This window comes from Rattus norvegicus, chromosome 7 (genome assembly GCF_036323735.1).
Source record: "Rattus norvegicus strain BN/NHsdMcwi chromosome 7, GRCr8, whole genome shotgun sequence".
NCBI lineage: Eukaryota > Metazoa > Chordata > Mammalia > Rodentia > Muridae > Rattus > Rattus norvegicus.
Window position 1 is genome coordinate 112,808,797 of NC_086025.1, and position 14,635 is coordinate 112,823,431.

At 53.9% G+C, this 14,635-nt stretch overlaps 1 protein-coding gene across 7 annotated transcripts in view; it reads right to left on the reverse strand.

Moving 5' to 3' along the window:
- Tmem184b (transmembrane protein 184B) overlaps positions 1–14,635 on the reverse strand; it is a 42,887-nt gene that overhangs the window by 3,285 nt on the left and 24,967 nt on the right. For all 7 annotated transcript variants that reach the window (XM_006242013.5, NM_001173370.1, XM_017594986.3 and 4 more), the window contains exons 2-8: positions 13,562–13,811; positions 11,668–11,833; positions 5,431–5,521; positions 5,224–5,299; positions 2,916–3,007; positions 1,986–2,155; positions 1,380–1,574 (exon numbers count right to left, since the gene is read on the reverse strand). In XM_006242013.5, the coding sequence (XP_006242075.1) occupies positions 1,380–1,574; positions 1,986–2,155; positions 2,916–3,007; positions 5,224–5,299; positions 5,431–5,521; positions 11,668–11,833; positions 13,562–13,753 (982 nt within the window). In that variant the 5' untranslated portion in view covers positions 13,754–13,811. The remainder of the gene's footprint in view (positions 1–1,379; positions 1,575–1,985; positions 2,156–2,915; positions 3,008–5,223; positions 5,300–5,430; positions 5,522–11,667; positions 11,834–13,561; positions 13,812–14,635) is intronic.

Here is a 14,635-nt window from a genome sequence, read left to right on the forward strand (position 1 = left end):
TAGCTTTGGAAATCAAGGCTCAGGGGACGATCACAGAGTGTGTTCACCCAGCCGAATGTGAGGCTGCAAGGGACGGGGTGCCATGGTTAAGAGATTGGAGGGGTTGGGGATTTAGCTCCGTGGTAGAGCGCTGGCCTAGCAAGCCCAAGGCCCTGGGTTCGGTCCCCAGCTCCAAAAAAAAAAAAAAAAAAGAAAAGAAAAAAAGAAGAGATTGGACGACAGCCCACAGCAGCAGCAGTTTGTCCTGGGTGGGCTGTTTCTTCTAGGGTGGGTGAACCTATGGGGGGGGTCCCACCTGAGGGAAGTCTATGGCAAGACCACTGTCACAAGTATGCTCCTGCAGAGCCACCACAACACAACACCCCTCTGTGCAAGATAACCTGGCTTGCTCCTAGCAGCCTGGCTAACTAGGTTTAAGAGGCATAGATCTTTCCCAATGGGGCCTAGCAGGAAGTGGGTTGGGGGGGCACTAGCCAGCACAGAGTAGAGATGCCCTCAAACACCAGGGTGGCAGCTAGAACACCAGTGTGTCAGGGGGCACAGTCCAGCAGAGGCAGCAAGCAAGAACAGCAGAGGGACTGGGCAGGAGTCCGGTGCCTGTGGATCCCAAGTCTCCCATGCCAATCCCAGGGATCTACGGTGGGCACTGACGCTTGGGGGAAAAGTGTTTCTGTCCTTCAGCCATGAGGTAAAGCTGACAGCAACTGGATGGCAGATGCTTTAGTCAGGAGGTGTCCCTTTCCTGACTCTGTAGTCTCACTGGATGGCAGCCTCAGGCATTGCCCTCAGGGACAAGCCTCTGCCCCTCTGGCCCACTGCTTCTCCAGACACCTGCACTAGCCAATCACAGAGGTGCCCAGGGTGGGCCCTACCCACCAAGGTCTTTCTAGGGCTCTCCTGTACACCAGGGGCTGTGGAATACTGTCTTAGCGACAAGGGTTAGAGGCGTGAGGAGCCAGTGCTGGAAACTGCCTCCTGACCCTGCTTCTCACAGGGAAGCAGTGCTTCTGTGGTTTGTTCCTTGAAGACCCTGAGCAGACAGAAGACAGGTCAAAGCAGAAGCTACACAGTGGAGGCCACCAGTCTCTGTCCCGGTTTCCTTTTTTTCTTTTTTCCCCAAACTCAACAGTAACCCTCCTGCCTCAGCTTTCTGAGTGCTGGAATTCTAAGTATATACCCTTCTATAACATCTGTGGGTCTCCACGCTAGGACCTACATAGGTGAACTGAGCTTCTAGAAGCAAACTGGGGGTCCTTCTGGACTCTGACAGCCCTTCTGCTCTGACCTCCTCTTCTAGTACAGTCAACCCTTACACGATGCTGGGTGGTGGAGGTCTCATGAGACTGGGGTCCCGCCCTGGGTAGGAGCCTGGCTCATACCTTGAGCGTCCAGTCTCTTGTCAGCGTAGACCTTGTAGGTGAAGGCATGGCGCAGGGCCAAGGCTGCGAAGAACATCTCAATACAGATGATGAAGTCCTGGTAGCCGGCAGCCACAGTGCCCTCGCCCACTGACACACGGGCTGAGTTGATCTTGGGGATGGCCCCACACTTCTCTAAGATGGCCAGTAGCATGCCTGGACAGGGAGAGGCACTGTCTGGTCACACACTGAATCCCTTTCTGTGTTCTTCATTTATGCAGTGCCACCCAAATAGCCACACGCTCCAGGGTACAATAGGTCTCATTTGCTCCCTGGAGGCAGGGATGACGACCCTGAGCCAAGGCCTTTGCAAACCCCACTCTCTCAGCTACCTGTCAGTCAGAAAACTGGGACATTGCTAACTATATATGGCTCCACAGGAGTTCCCTGCAAGCTTTACCCCTCCCAAGTGCCCAGTGGCCAAGGTATCTCTGAGTTCCAGGCCAGGATCTTAAAGGACAGCACTTTGGCTTGGACAGCACCCACAGTTCTGGAACCATGAACAGGAATGGGAGGTAGGACTGAGACGGAAGTGGGCTGTGGTCACCAGGCTGAGAGGAGGCTGACCTTGCCAGAAGGAGAGAAAGATGACGGACTTGACCATGAAGAACTTAAGGACTGGGCTGTAGGGACTGAGCAGCTCCCGTGTGGCGAAGTAGAAGAGGAAGAGGGCGTAAAGGGCCAGGCTGACGGAGATGTTGTAGATGATGGTCACGTAGAGGTATCCACTGGTGACACTGTGGGATAGGCATGCTGTGGCTGGGATCAGCCCTGTGAGGGCAGGCTGCTCCCTCCTCTGCCCTGCCCACAACCTGCTCCCCATGGGTCCCAGCTATGCTCTCCAGCAAGGTACAATGCGCCCCCCCCTCCCGGAAGGAGGGGACAGGGAATGGGGACACAGTGGGAATGGGGACAAGGGTGTGCCTACCATTACTGCTTTCCCCGCTCACATGGAGGCCCTGCTCTGAGCTCACTCCTGATGGAAGACACTAGAGGGAATCTGGGGCTCTGCTGGAGGTGACAAGTGTCAACAGTGGGCATCCTTGCTCTCCTCCTGATCTTGGAGGAGTCACCTGCCTAAGTGGCTGTGGTACAGGTTACAGGCAAGAACTCAGAGCACAGGGCCAGCTGTAACTAACCACAGGGCCATCACTAACCCACAAGTGAAAAGGTGTGGCTGGTTTACACAGGGGGACCTTTACATCTGGGACTGAGGACTGCTTCCCAGGGCTCCTTTCAGAACGTGCCTTAGAGCAGCCACCACCTTCTGAGACTCACCCAAGGTTACCACTGTACATTCTGAAATGGGGATGACTGGCTAACAGCTGGCATCTGGACCAAGAGCAAGATGGCCACTGCCACGCTCAGGCTAAGAGATTCAGGGAGGTCTGAGCCCCCATGCAATTAAGGGAGACCACAGTGGGTTCTGCCAAGGTAGGGCACCCATCTGTAGGCCAATATCCCACCCTCAGATCCCAGGGAAGGACCCCTGCTTACTCAAAGTCCCCGTCCCGGTACTTGCCAAAGGCCTGGAGTATAACAGTGCTGACGGCCATGAGTGGCTTCACCACACAAAACTGCAGGGTAGCCTGTGGGATAAGGAGGGGTTCTGCTTTAGCATCTCTCCTGGTGGCTGGGCCTATGCTGGTTGCTAGGAAGGAGCAAGAACTGCCTACAGGGGGAGCAGAATGTGTAAAGAGATAAAAAGATGTTGGGGACTCAAGGACTAAAACCACTGGACCCAGCGAACCAGGAGCAGAAGACATCTCAGAGAGAGCTCAGGGGACGAGAGGCCTTCAGGAAGATGGCAAGGACAAGATCCAGCCAGAGGGAGCAGTTCTAAGTCAGTGAGATGCTTCAGGTGAAGGCACTTGTTTGCCAAGCCTGCTGACCTAAGTTTGATCCTCAGGACATGGTGGAAGGAGAGAAACTCCTGCAAGTCTTTGCACATGCAAACAACACACACACACACACACACACACACACACACACACACACCCCGAAGTATATAAGTAAATAAACAAACAAACAAACAGGAGCCACTCATATACAGGCTCACTCAGGGCACAATGTGAACAACGACAGGGTGGCCAAGTGCAGCAGCAGGGAAGGAAGACCTTGCCACACAGAGAAGGAAACTGAGGCACAGAGCTGACTGGCAGATGCAGCAATGGAGCCCAGGCCAACAGCAGGCTCCAGAGCCTTTGTCCAGCTACACTGTGGGTCGCTGTGAGGTCCACAGACCAGGTGAGATGCCAAAACGAGTCAGTCCCAGAGTGGGCAGTCCTTTCTAGAGCTCTGCTGGGCTGGGTTGGAGGTGGGGTAGTCACTGAGAATCCCTACTCCCCTCCCTTTCTCTCTTACTCCCCCCCATGTCTCCTCATAGGGAGAGAACCCAGGAAAACACACGCACGCGCACACACACACACACACACACACACACACACACACACACACAGTGCTTTTCCACCACATTGCAGCCCCAGCCCAGGAAAACACACACACACACACACACACACACACACACACACACACACACACACACACACACACACACAGAGTGCTTTTCCACCACATTGCAGCCCCAGCCCAGGAATTTCCCCTTTTAACAAGTGCTCCAAAAGACTCAGACATTGGGCTCTGGGCCCGGGGACATCCTGGCCCACCCTGTGGCACTGGAATGAAGACAAGACTGAGAGCACAGGGGTGCCTGCTGGGAGCCTTCACATGTTCCCTTCACTCGCTGCCCTCACTGCCCTGTCCTGTCGAAGTCCAACAGCAGAGCCCAGGAGGGAAATGGTCTGTACCTGGTGTGGTACTGAGGCCAGCTGTGCTCTGTTCTGCTCCTGAAAGCACAACTCTGAGGACAATGTATGATCAAAAGCGGCTGTGAGTCACTGCTGGGCCAGGACTGGGTGGCTGAACCACATAAACAAAGGCTCTGCAAGCCCCACCCTGACCCAGAGCAGTGTTAACCCCTTCTCCATGGGAGAGAACCTGAGGCTCTCTCTGGGAGGCAGGACCAGTAGCAGAACTGAAGCCTGGGCAAATCTACTGACTGCTGCTGTGCTTGCAGTCATGCCGTGGGCCCTGAGCCCTCTACAGAAGCTGAAAAGAGGGATAGGCTGTAGTGCCCCTGGCAGTGGGAAGGTCATTTCTCTCTTAACTACTTGGCCATGTTGGAGGGACTGACAGAGGCCCTGCAGAGGCCCAGGGCAATTATGAGGTCTGGGTGTGGCACTGGCAGGTGTTACCTCCCTGAATGAGCCAGAGCTGTGCTAAGGACAACATCCTCTGCCTCATCTGCCCCTTCAGTCACCTCTTGAGGTGAGTATGGCCACCTCTACTTTATAGAAGGACAAACAAGCAAATGGTGAGGTCACACAGTAGCTAGGAAGTGGTGACCAAGGAGACCAGCAGCCAGGGCGCTGTGACTGGAACGTTGGAGAGGGTGAGGCTGCACATTCAGGTCTCTTTTTTTGTTGTTTTTCCATTCTTTTTTTTCCATTCATTCAGGTCTTTAATGCCTAAACCTTCTTAGCCTAGAAACAGAGGTGAGTTTTCAAACTGATGTCCAGAACCTGTGTGCTTCCTGGTTCCTGAACACAGCAGGACTCTGGACCAGTCTCTCTGGCCCCGGGCTGCCCCTGATACTTTCACGGTGTCTCCAAAACAGCTTGGGGACAGCTGGGGGTCCTGGGGACCACAGGTATGGTGCAGGTCAGCATGTATACCAAACACCTCCAGGACAAAGGTCTGAACCAGGGCCCCTAGCCTGTTCCCCAACCCTGGGGCTGTCACATACCTGTTTACAGAACCGCAGGAATCCGATGGAATAAGTCTTTCCCCAGAGGCAGCATGTGCCATACATACAGCTGGACCTGGAAATGACATGTAGAGAGGGCTGGGGCCAGGGATGGGGTGGTCTGTGTGCCACCCAGGGGGTGGGTGGTCTGTGTGTACCCAACAGGAGGGGAGGTGCCCACGCAGGGCTCAGGAAGCTCATACTCACTCGATGGCCTTCCCTCTGATCTCGGACATGATGGCGCTCTCTCCCCCAAGGTACTCATAGCACAGGCTCAGGAAGTTATAGATGACAAAGGCTGTGAAAAGTCCAGAGCAGAGCATCTGGGTCAGCAGAACGAGCGGCCACTCAGAACGCAGCAGCAAGCCCAGGGCTGAGCCGCAGAGACACTCAGCCCTGCAGCCTCCTGATGTCTGACCCCTCAGGATACAGAGCAGCGTAGAGGTGGGGCAAAGAGACAGGCACCCCTGGGCCACCCTGCCCAGCTGTGGACCACGGCTCTACTACTTAGGAGTGTGTGGCTTCGGCAGGGCTCTCAAGCTTTGTGGCTGTTTCCTCCTCTGTGAACTTGGAACAAGTGCTTCCTTAGCCTGCTGTGGGGAGAACAGCCACTATATGAGGCACTACTGAAGGCTGAAGTACCCAGGACACGCTCCCATGTGGTCAGTAAGTGGTGTGACGCTCATTCCAGAACACCCTGAAGGGAGGAATGGAGTCCTACCCCAGTACCAACCCAAAGCCCCGGTACCCACAGCCAACACTGAAGGGATGAAACTCAAGGAGGTGGACATGGCACCTAGCCCCAGAATCAACTATGGCAAAGGCCAGGCCAGGCCACAGGCCTACTCTCAGACTGGCTCTCACAGGACCCTTCCTGTGGCAGGACAGGAAAGGAACCTTTCTTCAAATGGATCCCCCAGAGAAGCCACAGGGACCATCACCTCCTTCCCCTTGCCCAACAGTGTCTGCTTTCTTTCAGAAGACCTGCCACCGAGCTTACACCGTTCCCTTTCTGTGCAGTGTGTGCCTGGGCTGCTGGTCAACCATAGCCACACCCAGCTCTGACTGAACTGCTCAGAGTACCACTGCCTTCGGCTCTCAGCTCAGGACTGTCTATCTTAACAAGCACACAGAGTGGCCAGCACGCTGTTCATGGCAAGCAAGCACTAGTGAGTCACTAATAAACTCATCAATTCTCAGAGAAAGGAGACGAGAAACAACCTTCTCAGACATGCTGATCAAATCAGGTCCCCCGACCATCTGGAAAAATTTAACTCCTTTAGTAGCAAATATTTAAATCCTTTCCAAGGTTTCTACCCTGCCTTAGATGATTTAAGTTCCCGGATAAAAGACACACACAGCCTTTATACTTACAACATGCATTCATCCGTATAATAGCTGACCAGAGAGACATAGGTGGGGTTTAGGTTTGGCGGGCTTGGAGTCAGAGGAGGACCATGAGGGGAAAAGAGGAAGACAGGAGAAGTGGCCACTGGTTAGGTGAGCTGTAAGAAAATGGTCCTGAGGGCCGGCCAACTGGAGCTAAGATCAGCCCAGGAGAAACCCAGCACTAACTCGGGACTGTTCATAGGAAAGTAGGCTCTCACAGCACGGAGGGCAGGCAGCCGCCCAGCTTCTGAGCTGCTTAAGGCTTATTAAAATATAAAGGCTGTGTGTGTCTGTAACCCGGGAACTCAATAACCAAAGGCGGGGCAGAAACCCTGGGCCGGGATTAAAGTTCTACTGCACCTTTCCTAGGAAAATACAGGCTCACACAGAACAGACCCAACAATGGCATCGACACAAGAGCCATCTACACAGGCCAGGGACAGAACACAGAGGCAGGCTGACACGTGACCAGGAGTGGGGGTAATTCAGGCTGGGGCTACCATCTTGCCACAATCTCAATTGTGACTCCAACCTGGTCTCTAGAAAAGCAATACCTACCACAGCCTGCATGCCAGGCCGTGTGCTAGGCCCAGGGATACATTAGTGATCATGGGACCCACAGTCCAGAGTGATGGTCTCACCTACTCCTGCCCTGGACTACTGGATATCTAGAACTTTCTGCTTCAGTCCAGATACCACGGGTAAGGTTACAGACAAGAGTATGCCATCAGGAAGGGAGGATGAGGATCAAGATGAAACATGGAGGCTTGCCCACACAGCAGACGGGCACCTTGCAGTCTCATGGCAGACCCCACAAGAACTTCACATCATGAATGAACACACTTTTCTCCCTTCCTGCTTTTCAGGACTAGGCTTCATCATGTAGCTGAGGCTGGCCCCAAACTGGCAGAGGTCCTTTGGCCTCTGTCTCCCAAACAGGCTGGGTAACAGGCAGGTGCCACCACACCTGATTTGGAAAGAGTATTTCCAGTGAGCATCATCATCAGAGAAGGCAGTCTGAGCTCCTGGCTGGCTGTCAGAATCAGCATCAGAAGCAGACCCTCAGCAGAGACTGCGGCCCACCAGCCCTCAGTGGCAGCTTCTCTAGACACCAACTACCCAGACAGGAGACTGCAGTCTGTGCTACTGCGGCCCACTCAGTGTCTTAGCTGTGGTCCTTACCAACAGCCACAACGCTCAGCCTGGGAGCTCAGGACTTCAGTGAGAACCTGCTCAGAAGTGTCCCTGGAGCTGCGCCCCAGGCCGGGAGTTATACACTACTCAGTATACACCACTACCACCTACGGTAGGTACCTTGTATAGAACTGATGGTCCCGAGTGCATCTGGCTGCTCCAAGCTCTGTCCTCTGTTAAACTTGAGCACCTCCCCCTGGCCTCTGCCTCTCCTACACAGAAACTCTTAGTGGATCTGGAGAGGCCAAGCTATCTGGGCCATTCCAGATAACCGAGGAGGATATGTTTAGAAAACGACTGTCAGCTGTGGACTAAAGTACTTTCTGCTTGGTACACCGAGCCTCAGTATATCCCTTCCCATCTTTCAGGGGCACTCGGGCAATCACAGTACAATGGACCAGCCCTGGCGGACAGGGGACCTGCCTTGTGTAAACCTGCCCTCTAAGCTCCCCCCACACCCTCCTCCCTGGTGGTTCCTCATCCGCTCCCAGCGCCCCACAGGCTGCTTCTGATTCTTCCTCCCTCAGCCTCTCCCTTTACTCAGACCCACTGAGCTCTTTCTTACACGTCTTGTTTGTGAGCTGTGGCCATCAGGGTATCCTACTGGCAGCAAACTGCCCTATGGCTCTTAGTAAATTGCATTCACTTATGTATTTGGATGGGTGTGGACACGTGTGTGGAGATCAGAAGAGCTCGCCTTTCATCACATGGGTCCTAGGAGGCACTCTGGGCATCAGCCTTGGCGGCAAACATCTTTACCCACTGAGCTCCCTCCCTACTCCCGTCCTAGGCCCTTCGTTCTTTCACTGTACCATCTCTGTCAAGAAAGATTTTCATTTTGGGCCACATGTCAAGATTCGGTGTCTAAAACACAAACTCTGGGGCCAGGTGTGACGCTATATATCTGTAATTCTGTGCAAGGGAGGCTGAGGCACAGGGATCACGAATTAGAGGCCAGCCTGGGCTACACAGTGAGACCTATCTCAACAAGAATCTGAGCTCTGAAGTGGGGTGAAGGACACTGCGCTTCCTAGGCATGTAAAATCTTCCCTCTCCTGCACCAAGCCTGGCTGGCACGCATCAAATCCTGGCTACAAAGAGCCAGGCAGGCACCTGGTGTTTCACCATCATCACGTACGTCCTGGGCAAGTGTTGACACTACCTGAGCCCTGTTTTCACACTGTGTAATGGCTCTGTGATGCGTACCCCGTCTGGTGCCGGGGAGGGAAGAACCTGGGGTAAACTGTGAACGCCACACAAACATCTGTACAAAATACACTGTAGGGAACAGAGGAAGCCACATCTCCATGTCTGGTCATTGAGCCTCCCAGGCTCTTAGCTCACCCCAATACCATCAGACACCAAACCCATGGTGATTGGTTCTCACTCTGGCCTCGTGGCCTATCCCAGCTTGGTGTGAACTATAGCTTTCATCAGGTGGGTGCTAGATGGAGCTGCGGCATCCTGGAAAAAGTACTCGTTATCTCTGAAACTCAGCCCTCGCCAGGCTGCTAACTAAACTTTATGGTTTAAATAACTAAATAATTTTTAAAAGGAAATATCAAAGAGAAACAAGAAAAGGTCTCGGGTCCTGAATCAGGGAGTTCGAGCCCACAAGGCCTCCCCCAGCACAGTGATGACTACTCTATCTTCAGTGAGATTTTGGAACTTTGAGGTTAAAAGCAAGATCTTAAAAGCCAGAAGAATATGCAAGCAGCTGGATCAGAGTCCATCAGACTCCCTAAGAGCAGCAGCAGGAGCTGAAGTCAGTGAGAGGAAGCCTGCAGGACCCAGACAACAACCTCGAGGTGTAGACCCTTCCAAAAGACGCCAGTCACAAAGCAATCCACTGAAGACACTTCAGGCTTCCTACCAGCAGCCCTAGGGCCAGCTTTCTCAGGAGACTGGTGGAAGATGGGCCCTGACTAATGGAGAGAACCATAGATGAAGAAGAAATGGGGACAGGTGACCCAGGCAGCACAGGAAAAACCAACACAGGTCCCCAGAATGATGGTGACTGGCAGCCTGGGTGACGGCAGAGGAGGCCTTGATAGCAGGCAGCGCAGACTGCTAAGGAGAACCAGTGCTAACAGAGCCATACACGGCCACCTTAGGGAAAGCGGGACTGGTTATTAAAAACCCAGTTGTAGTGTTCAGGTATAAACCAGTGATAAGCACAGAAAACTGGGCAAACCCAAAATTAAGACAAGTAGCAAAACCCAGGCTTCTACACAGAAAGGATGGGGGTGGGGGGAGCTGCAGGCACAGCACTCAGGAGTGGTGGCAAGAACGCCCCGATGTATAAGGCCCCCAAACCAAAGGAAATGAAAGGAAGAGTGGGGGCAGCGCACAGCTCAGCTCTGGACAGTACGTAAGCACAACACGCAAATTCTGAACGCACACCTAGGGAAATCTATAGTCCAGGTGCCCGGCATGGTGAGGATAAGAGAAGAGTGTGAGTGTGTGAGTGTGTGAGCATGTGCCCGTGCGTGCGCCCGTGCGTGCATGTGTGCTTTTTTAGGTTAGAGCCAACAGAGATCTGAAAGGAAGTACGGAAGGGACAGGGTGAGAATGAGAGGGTCAGGTGCTGTGTGCTGTTTGAAAACACCCTGGGAGAAGATAGGCCGGAGACAACAGCGTTGCTAGGAGATAGGTGGCAGACTTCCTGAGCTGACCTTTCTGCTGGCAGTGGGGCTGGTTGGGGCAGGTTAAAGGAACAAAGGGGCTTCTGAAGTGGAGTGCCACCCTCTGTGCTCTGGGGTGTTGAGAGAGGACAAACTGGTAGGCCCCCCTTCCCATGTCCCCACTGTTTACTACAGGTCCTATCTTCAGGGCCCCTAGACTACACTGGACACACAGACAACCTAACACACACACACACACACACACAGAGAGAGAGAGAGAGAGAGAGAGAGAGAGAGAGAGAGAGAGACAAAGACATATTCGCAGCAAAGAACAACTTTTTGCTTCTGAAAGAACCAGGGGAGCAGAAGCTGGTTCAGGTGCCCACTTGAGGCCCAGCAGCTGCAGGGAGGATACTTGAAACCCCCCCTCCCTGCCCCGCCCCCAGAAAGGCTCCCCGGGGGTTTTCTGCTTTCAGGAATATCAAGCACAGTGGAACACCTGCCTCCATGCTCTCTCCTGGAAGGAACTTTTGAGAGCGCCAGCTGGGAGGAGGGTGCCTGGGAATCAATGCAGCCCACAGAAAGGCTGGGCAGGGCTCAGTGAGCTACTAAGTCCCTTTATTCAAAAATTATGGGGTTGATTGAGGTGTAGCACGTGCCTATGATATATGAGCCCCCCATTCCTCCAAAACACACACACACACACACACACACACACACACACACACACACACACACACACACACACACACACACACACACACACTGGGTTGAGGATGTATTTTTAGTTGGCAGAGGGCCTGCTTAGCACCTAGAAAGTCCTGGATTCTGTGTTAGCACTACATAAAACCAGGCGTGGTAGCATATACCTATAATTCCAGCACTTGGGAGGCAGGGGCAGGAGGATCTCTGAGTTCACCACCAGCCTGGGAGGGCTACACAAAGAAACCCTGTCTTGGGGTGGAGGAGTTTAAGGCTAGGGCTGGAGAGATGGCTAAGCAGGTAAGAGCATTGGCTGCTCTTCCAGAGCCTCATCCCAGTTTTCCACTCCCAATGCCTTCTTCTGGCCTCCTCAGAATCCAGATCCATCCTTGTGAGGTTGGTCCAGAGGCTCCCGAGGGACTGAGGAATGATGTGCCAGCCTCAGGTCCTAGAGATGAATGGGGGGTGTGCACCCCTGGCGCCATGGCCCTAGCTCCCCAGCCTTCCCTCAAGCCCCGCTCCACAGTGTGCTCACCCTCATAGCAGTCACGGACAGTGCCGAAGTACACATAGTACTGGTCGTTGGTGAAAAAGAGGAGGCTGAGCCAGGAGTCGAAGGCGTAGATGGGTACGATGAAGAGGATGCGCACAATGTGTCGCTGCTCGTTGGGGCGGCTGTAGCAGCGCAGATGCATGTAGATCTGTGTGGAGGGCACCAAGTCAGCCAAGGCCCATTGCTACTACACCTGCCCCCCACCCACCTGTCTGCCCTACTACGCCTGCCTCCCACCTACCTGTCTGCCCTACTATGCCTGCCTCCCACCCGCCTGTCTGCCCTACTATGCCTGCCTCCCACCCGCCTATCTGCCCTCTTCCTCCCATCCACCTGTCTGCCCTACTACACCTGCCTCCTGCCCGCCTATCTGCCCTACTACGCCTGCCTCCCACCCGCCTGTCTGCCTTCTTCTTCCCACCCGCCTATCTGCCCTACTACGCCTGCCTCCCACCCTCGTCTGCCCTACTATGCCTGCCTCCCACCCGCCTGTCTGCCTTACTATGCCTGCCACCCACCCGCCTGTCTGCCTTACTATGCCTGCCACCCACCCGCCTGTCTGCCTTACTATGCCTGCCTCCCACCCGCCTGTCTGCCCTACTATGCCTGCCTCCCACCCGCCTGTCTGCCCTCTTCCTCCCACCTGCTCCATGGGAAGAGAAGGCTGCTGACATCTGTCTCTATCCTTCCTTGCTCTATGGCCTGATGCAACTTACCTACTCTGAGCCTCAGTCCTGCTCTGTAAAAGCAGATGATAAGCCTCTCATCATGAGAGTCCAATCAAAGGGACCGCATAAAGCTGGTGTGGCACTATCTACAGCCACCTTCAGTTACAGGGGACAGGAAGGCCACAATGTGGTTGAAGTTGTGGTTCTCAATGTGTGATTCTCTTCATTCTGTCTCCCCAAAGTCAAGTTCCCAAAGTCTGTACTGAGTTAGCTGAAGGGCTGATCAAGGGCGAGTTAAAGCCATCTGGCTATGGCCACTCTGCCTTGTCCCTTCACAGATGCTAGAGAGAGTGGGGCAGCCGAGAGCCTCCCTCTGGAGGACATGGACACACTTCCGGGCTATGTCCTGTGCTCACATTATGCCTAGTTCCTCAATCTGCTGAACTAGGGCAGCACTGCAGTGTCCCCAGGGAGGTAAGAGAAGGCAGTGCAACTCAGAGGAAGCAGAGCTAAGAGCACAGCCTCAGTGCCTAGGCCCGACTCTCATGACATCACTCTTGGCCCAGACCAGGCCAGCCCTAAGGAAAAGGACAAAATATTTCCATCTGCTGTGAGCCAATTTCCTTGGACACTAATGGATCTAAAAAAGACTGAGATGAGGGGCTGGGGATTTAGCTCAGTGGTAGAGCGCTTACCTAGGAAGCGCAAGGCCCTGGGTTTGGTCCCCAGCTCCGAAAAAAAAAAAAAAAGACTGAGATGCACAGCAGCTAGTGAGGGGATGCCAGGGGCCTGAGCAGACTCACCCAGTCCTCTACATCCTCATGTAAGCCTCCTCCTTGGGCACCCAACCTCCCGAGGCGGTAAGGACAGGAGACAGGCAACCTGACTTCTCTCCCTGAGCTGCCACCCACATATACCAAACTGCTTCTCTGCCACCCCCTCAGGCTCCCAAGACATGTGTAACAGTAACAGTTCCAGGCTTCTGCTGGATATATGCATGGCCAACTGACTCTGAGCAGAGGATCATAGCAGACAAGTCTATGTCTTCTCAGAATCTTGATGCTTCCCTTGAGCTGGGGTGTGGGAGAGAAACCCTAGGAAGCAGAGCTTACACTACTGTAGCCTGGCTTACCTAAAGCATGCTTTGTGGAATTAGAACCCCCTACTCCCCAGGATACTTGGGATGATCCCCCATCACACCTAGGTACCTGGTGGCAGGTGATGAGTAGAGCTGTCCACACAAAGAAGCCGGAGGTGGCCTGGGCGGCAGTGGTCATCAGAAACACGGGGTGCTCCATGGCTGTGGGACTGCCCTCGGGGGTGGCAGAGACACTAGGTGAAGCTGCTGTGGTTGTGGGTGATGCTGGGTCTGGGGCCAGCGCAGCCCCCCTCACTGTCATGGTTCCCAGCCGCAGCAGGCTCCCTGAGAGAATCTCTTGCAGTGAGTGGCGGGCTGGCCTAGAGAAGAAACGGGAGCGAGGTGAGGTGAGGTCTGCATCACAGGCTCAGCCTGGCGTCTCTGGGCAATCACAATGGCCTTGTGATGGTCTGAGCCCTTAGTCAGACCAAGACCCTTGTCTGCCAAACGTCCTAAACATTCCCTAGGAAGTCAGGAGGCCAGAACACGGCTCGGGATGTAGGGGTACAGAAGAGTGCCGACGTACAGCTGTCAACAACGGCTTCCCTATCTGCGACCCTGGCAGTCCCTAAGTACTGCTGCCGAAGCCCTCCCATGGCACACAGAACCACCCCACAGGCCTCTTGGCACCCTCCTTTAGAGGCAAGGTCTTGCTATGTGTAGCCTAGGCAAGCCTTGAGCTCAAATCCTTCTGCCTCGGGTTCCAGAGTACCAGGATGAAAGACATGTACCACCCTGATGTGGGCAGAATTGTTCTTGTCTTTCTTTTTTTCTTTCTTTCTTCCTTTTTTCTTTTCTTTTTTTCAGAGCTGGGGACTGAACCCAGGGCCTTGCACTTGCTAGGCAAGCGCTCTACCACTGAGCTAAATCCCCAACCCCTGTTCTTGTCTTTCTTGCTGTTTCATTTTTGTTTTTGTTTTTCTGAGACAGGATTTCTCTGTGCAGCTCTGGCTATCCTGGAACTCACTCTGTAGACCAGGCTGGCCTCCAACTCCCAGAGGTCCCCGTCTCTGTCTCCCAAGAGCTGAGATTTAAGGTGTGAACCACCATCACCCAGCTTGGCAAAACTGTTTTATTGCTATGGGAATCTACCTGAAGGACTTGGCTTTGGGATTTAATGGCTTACAGCCACCCATCCCTTTGG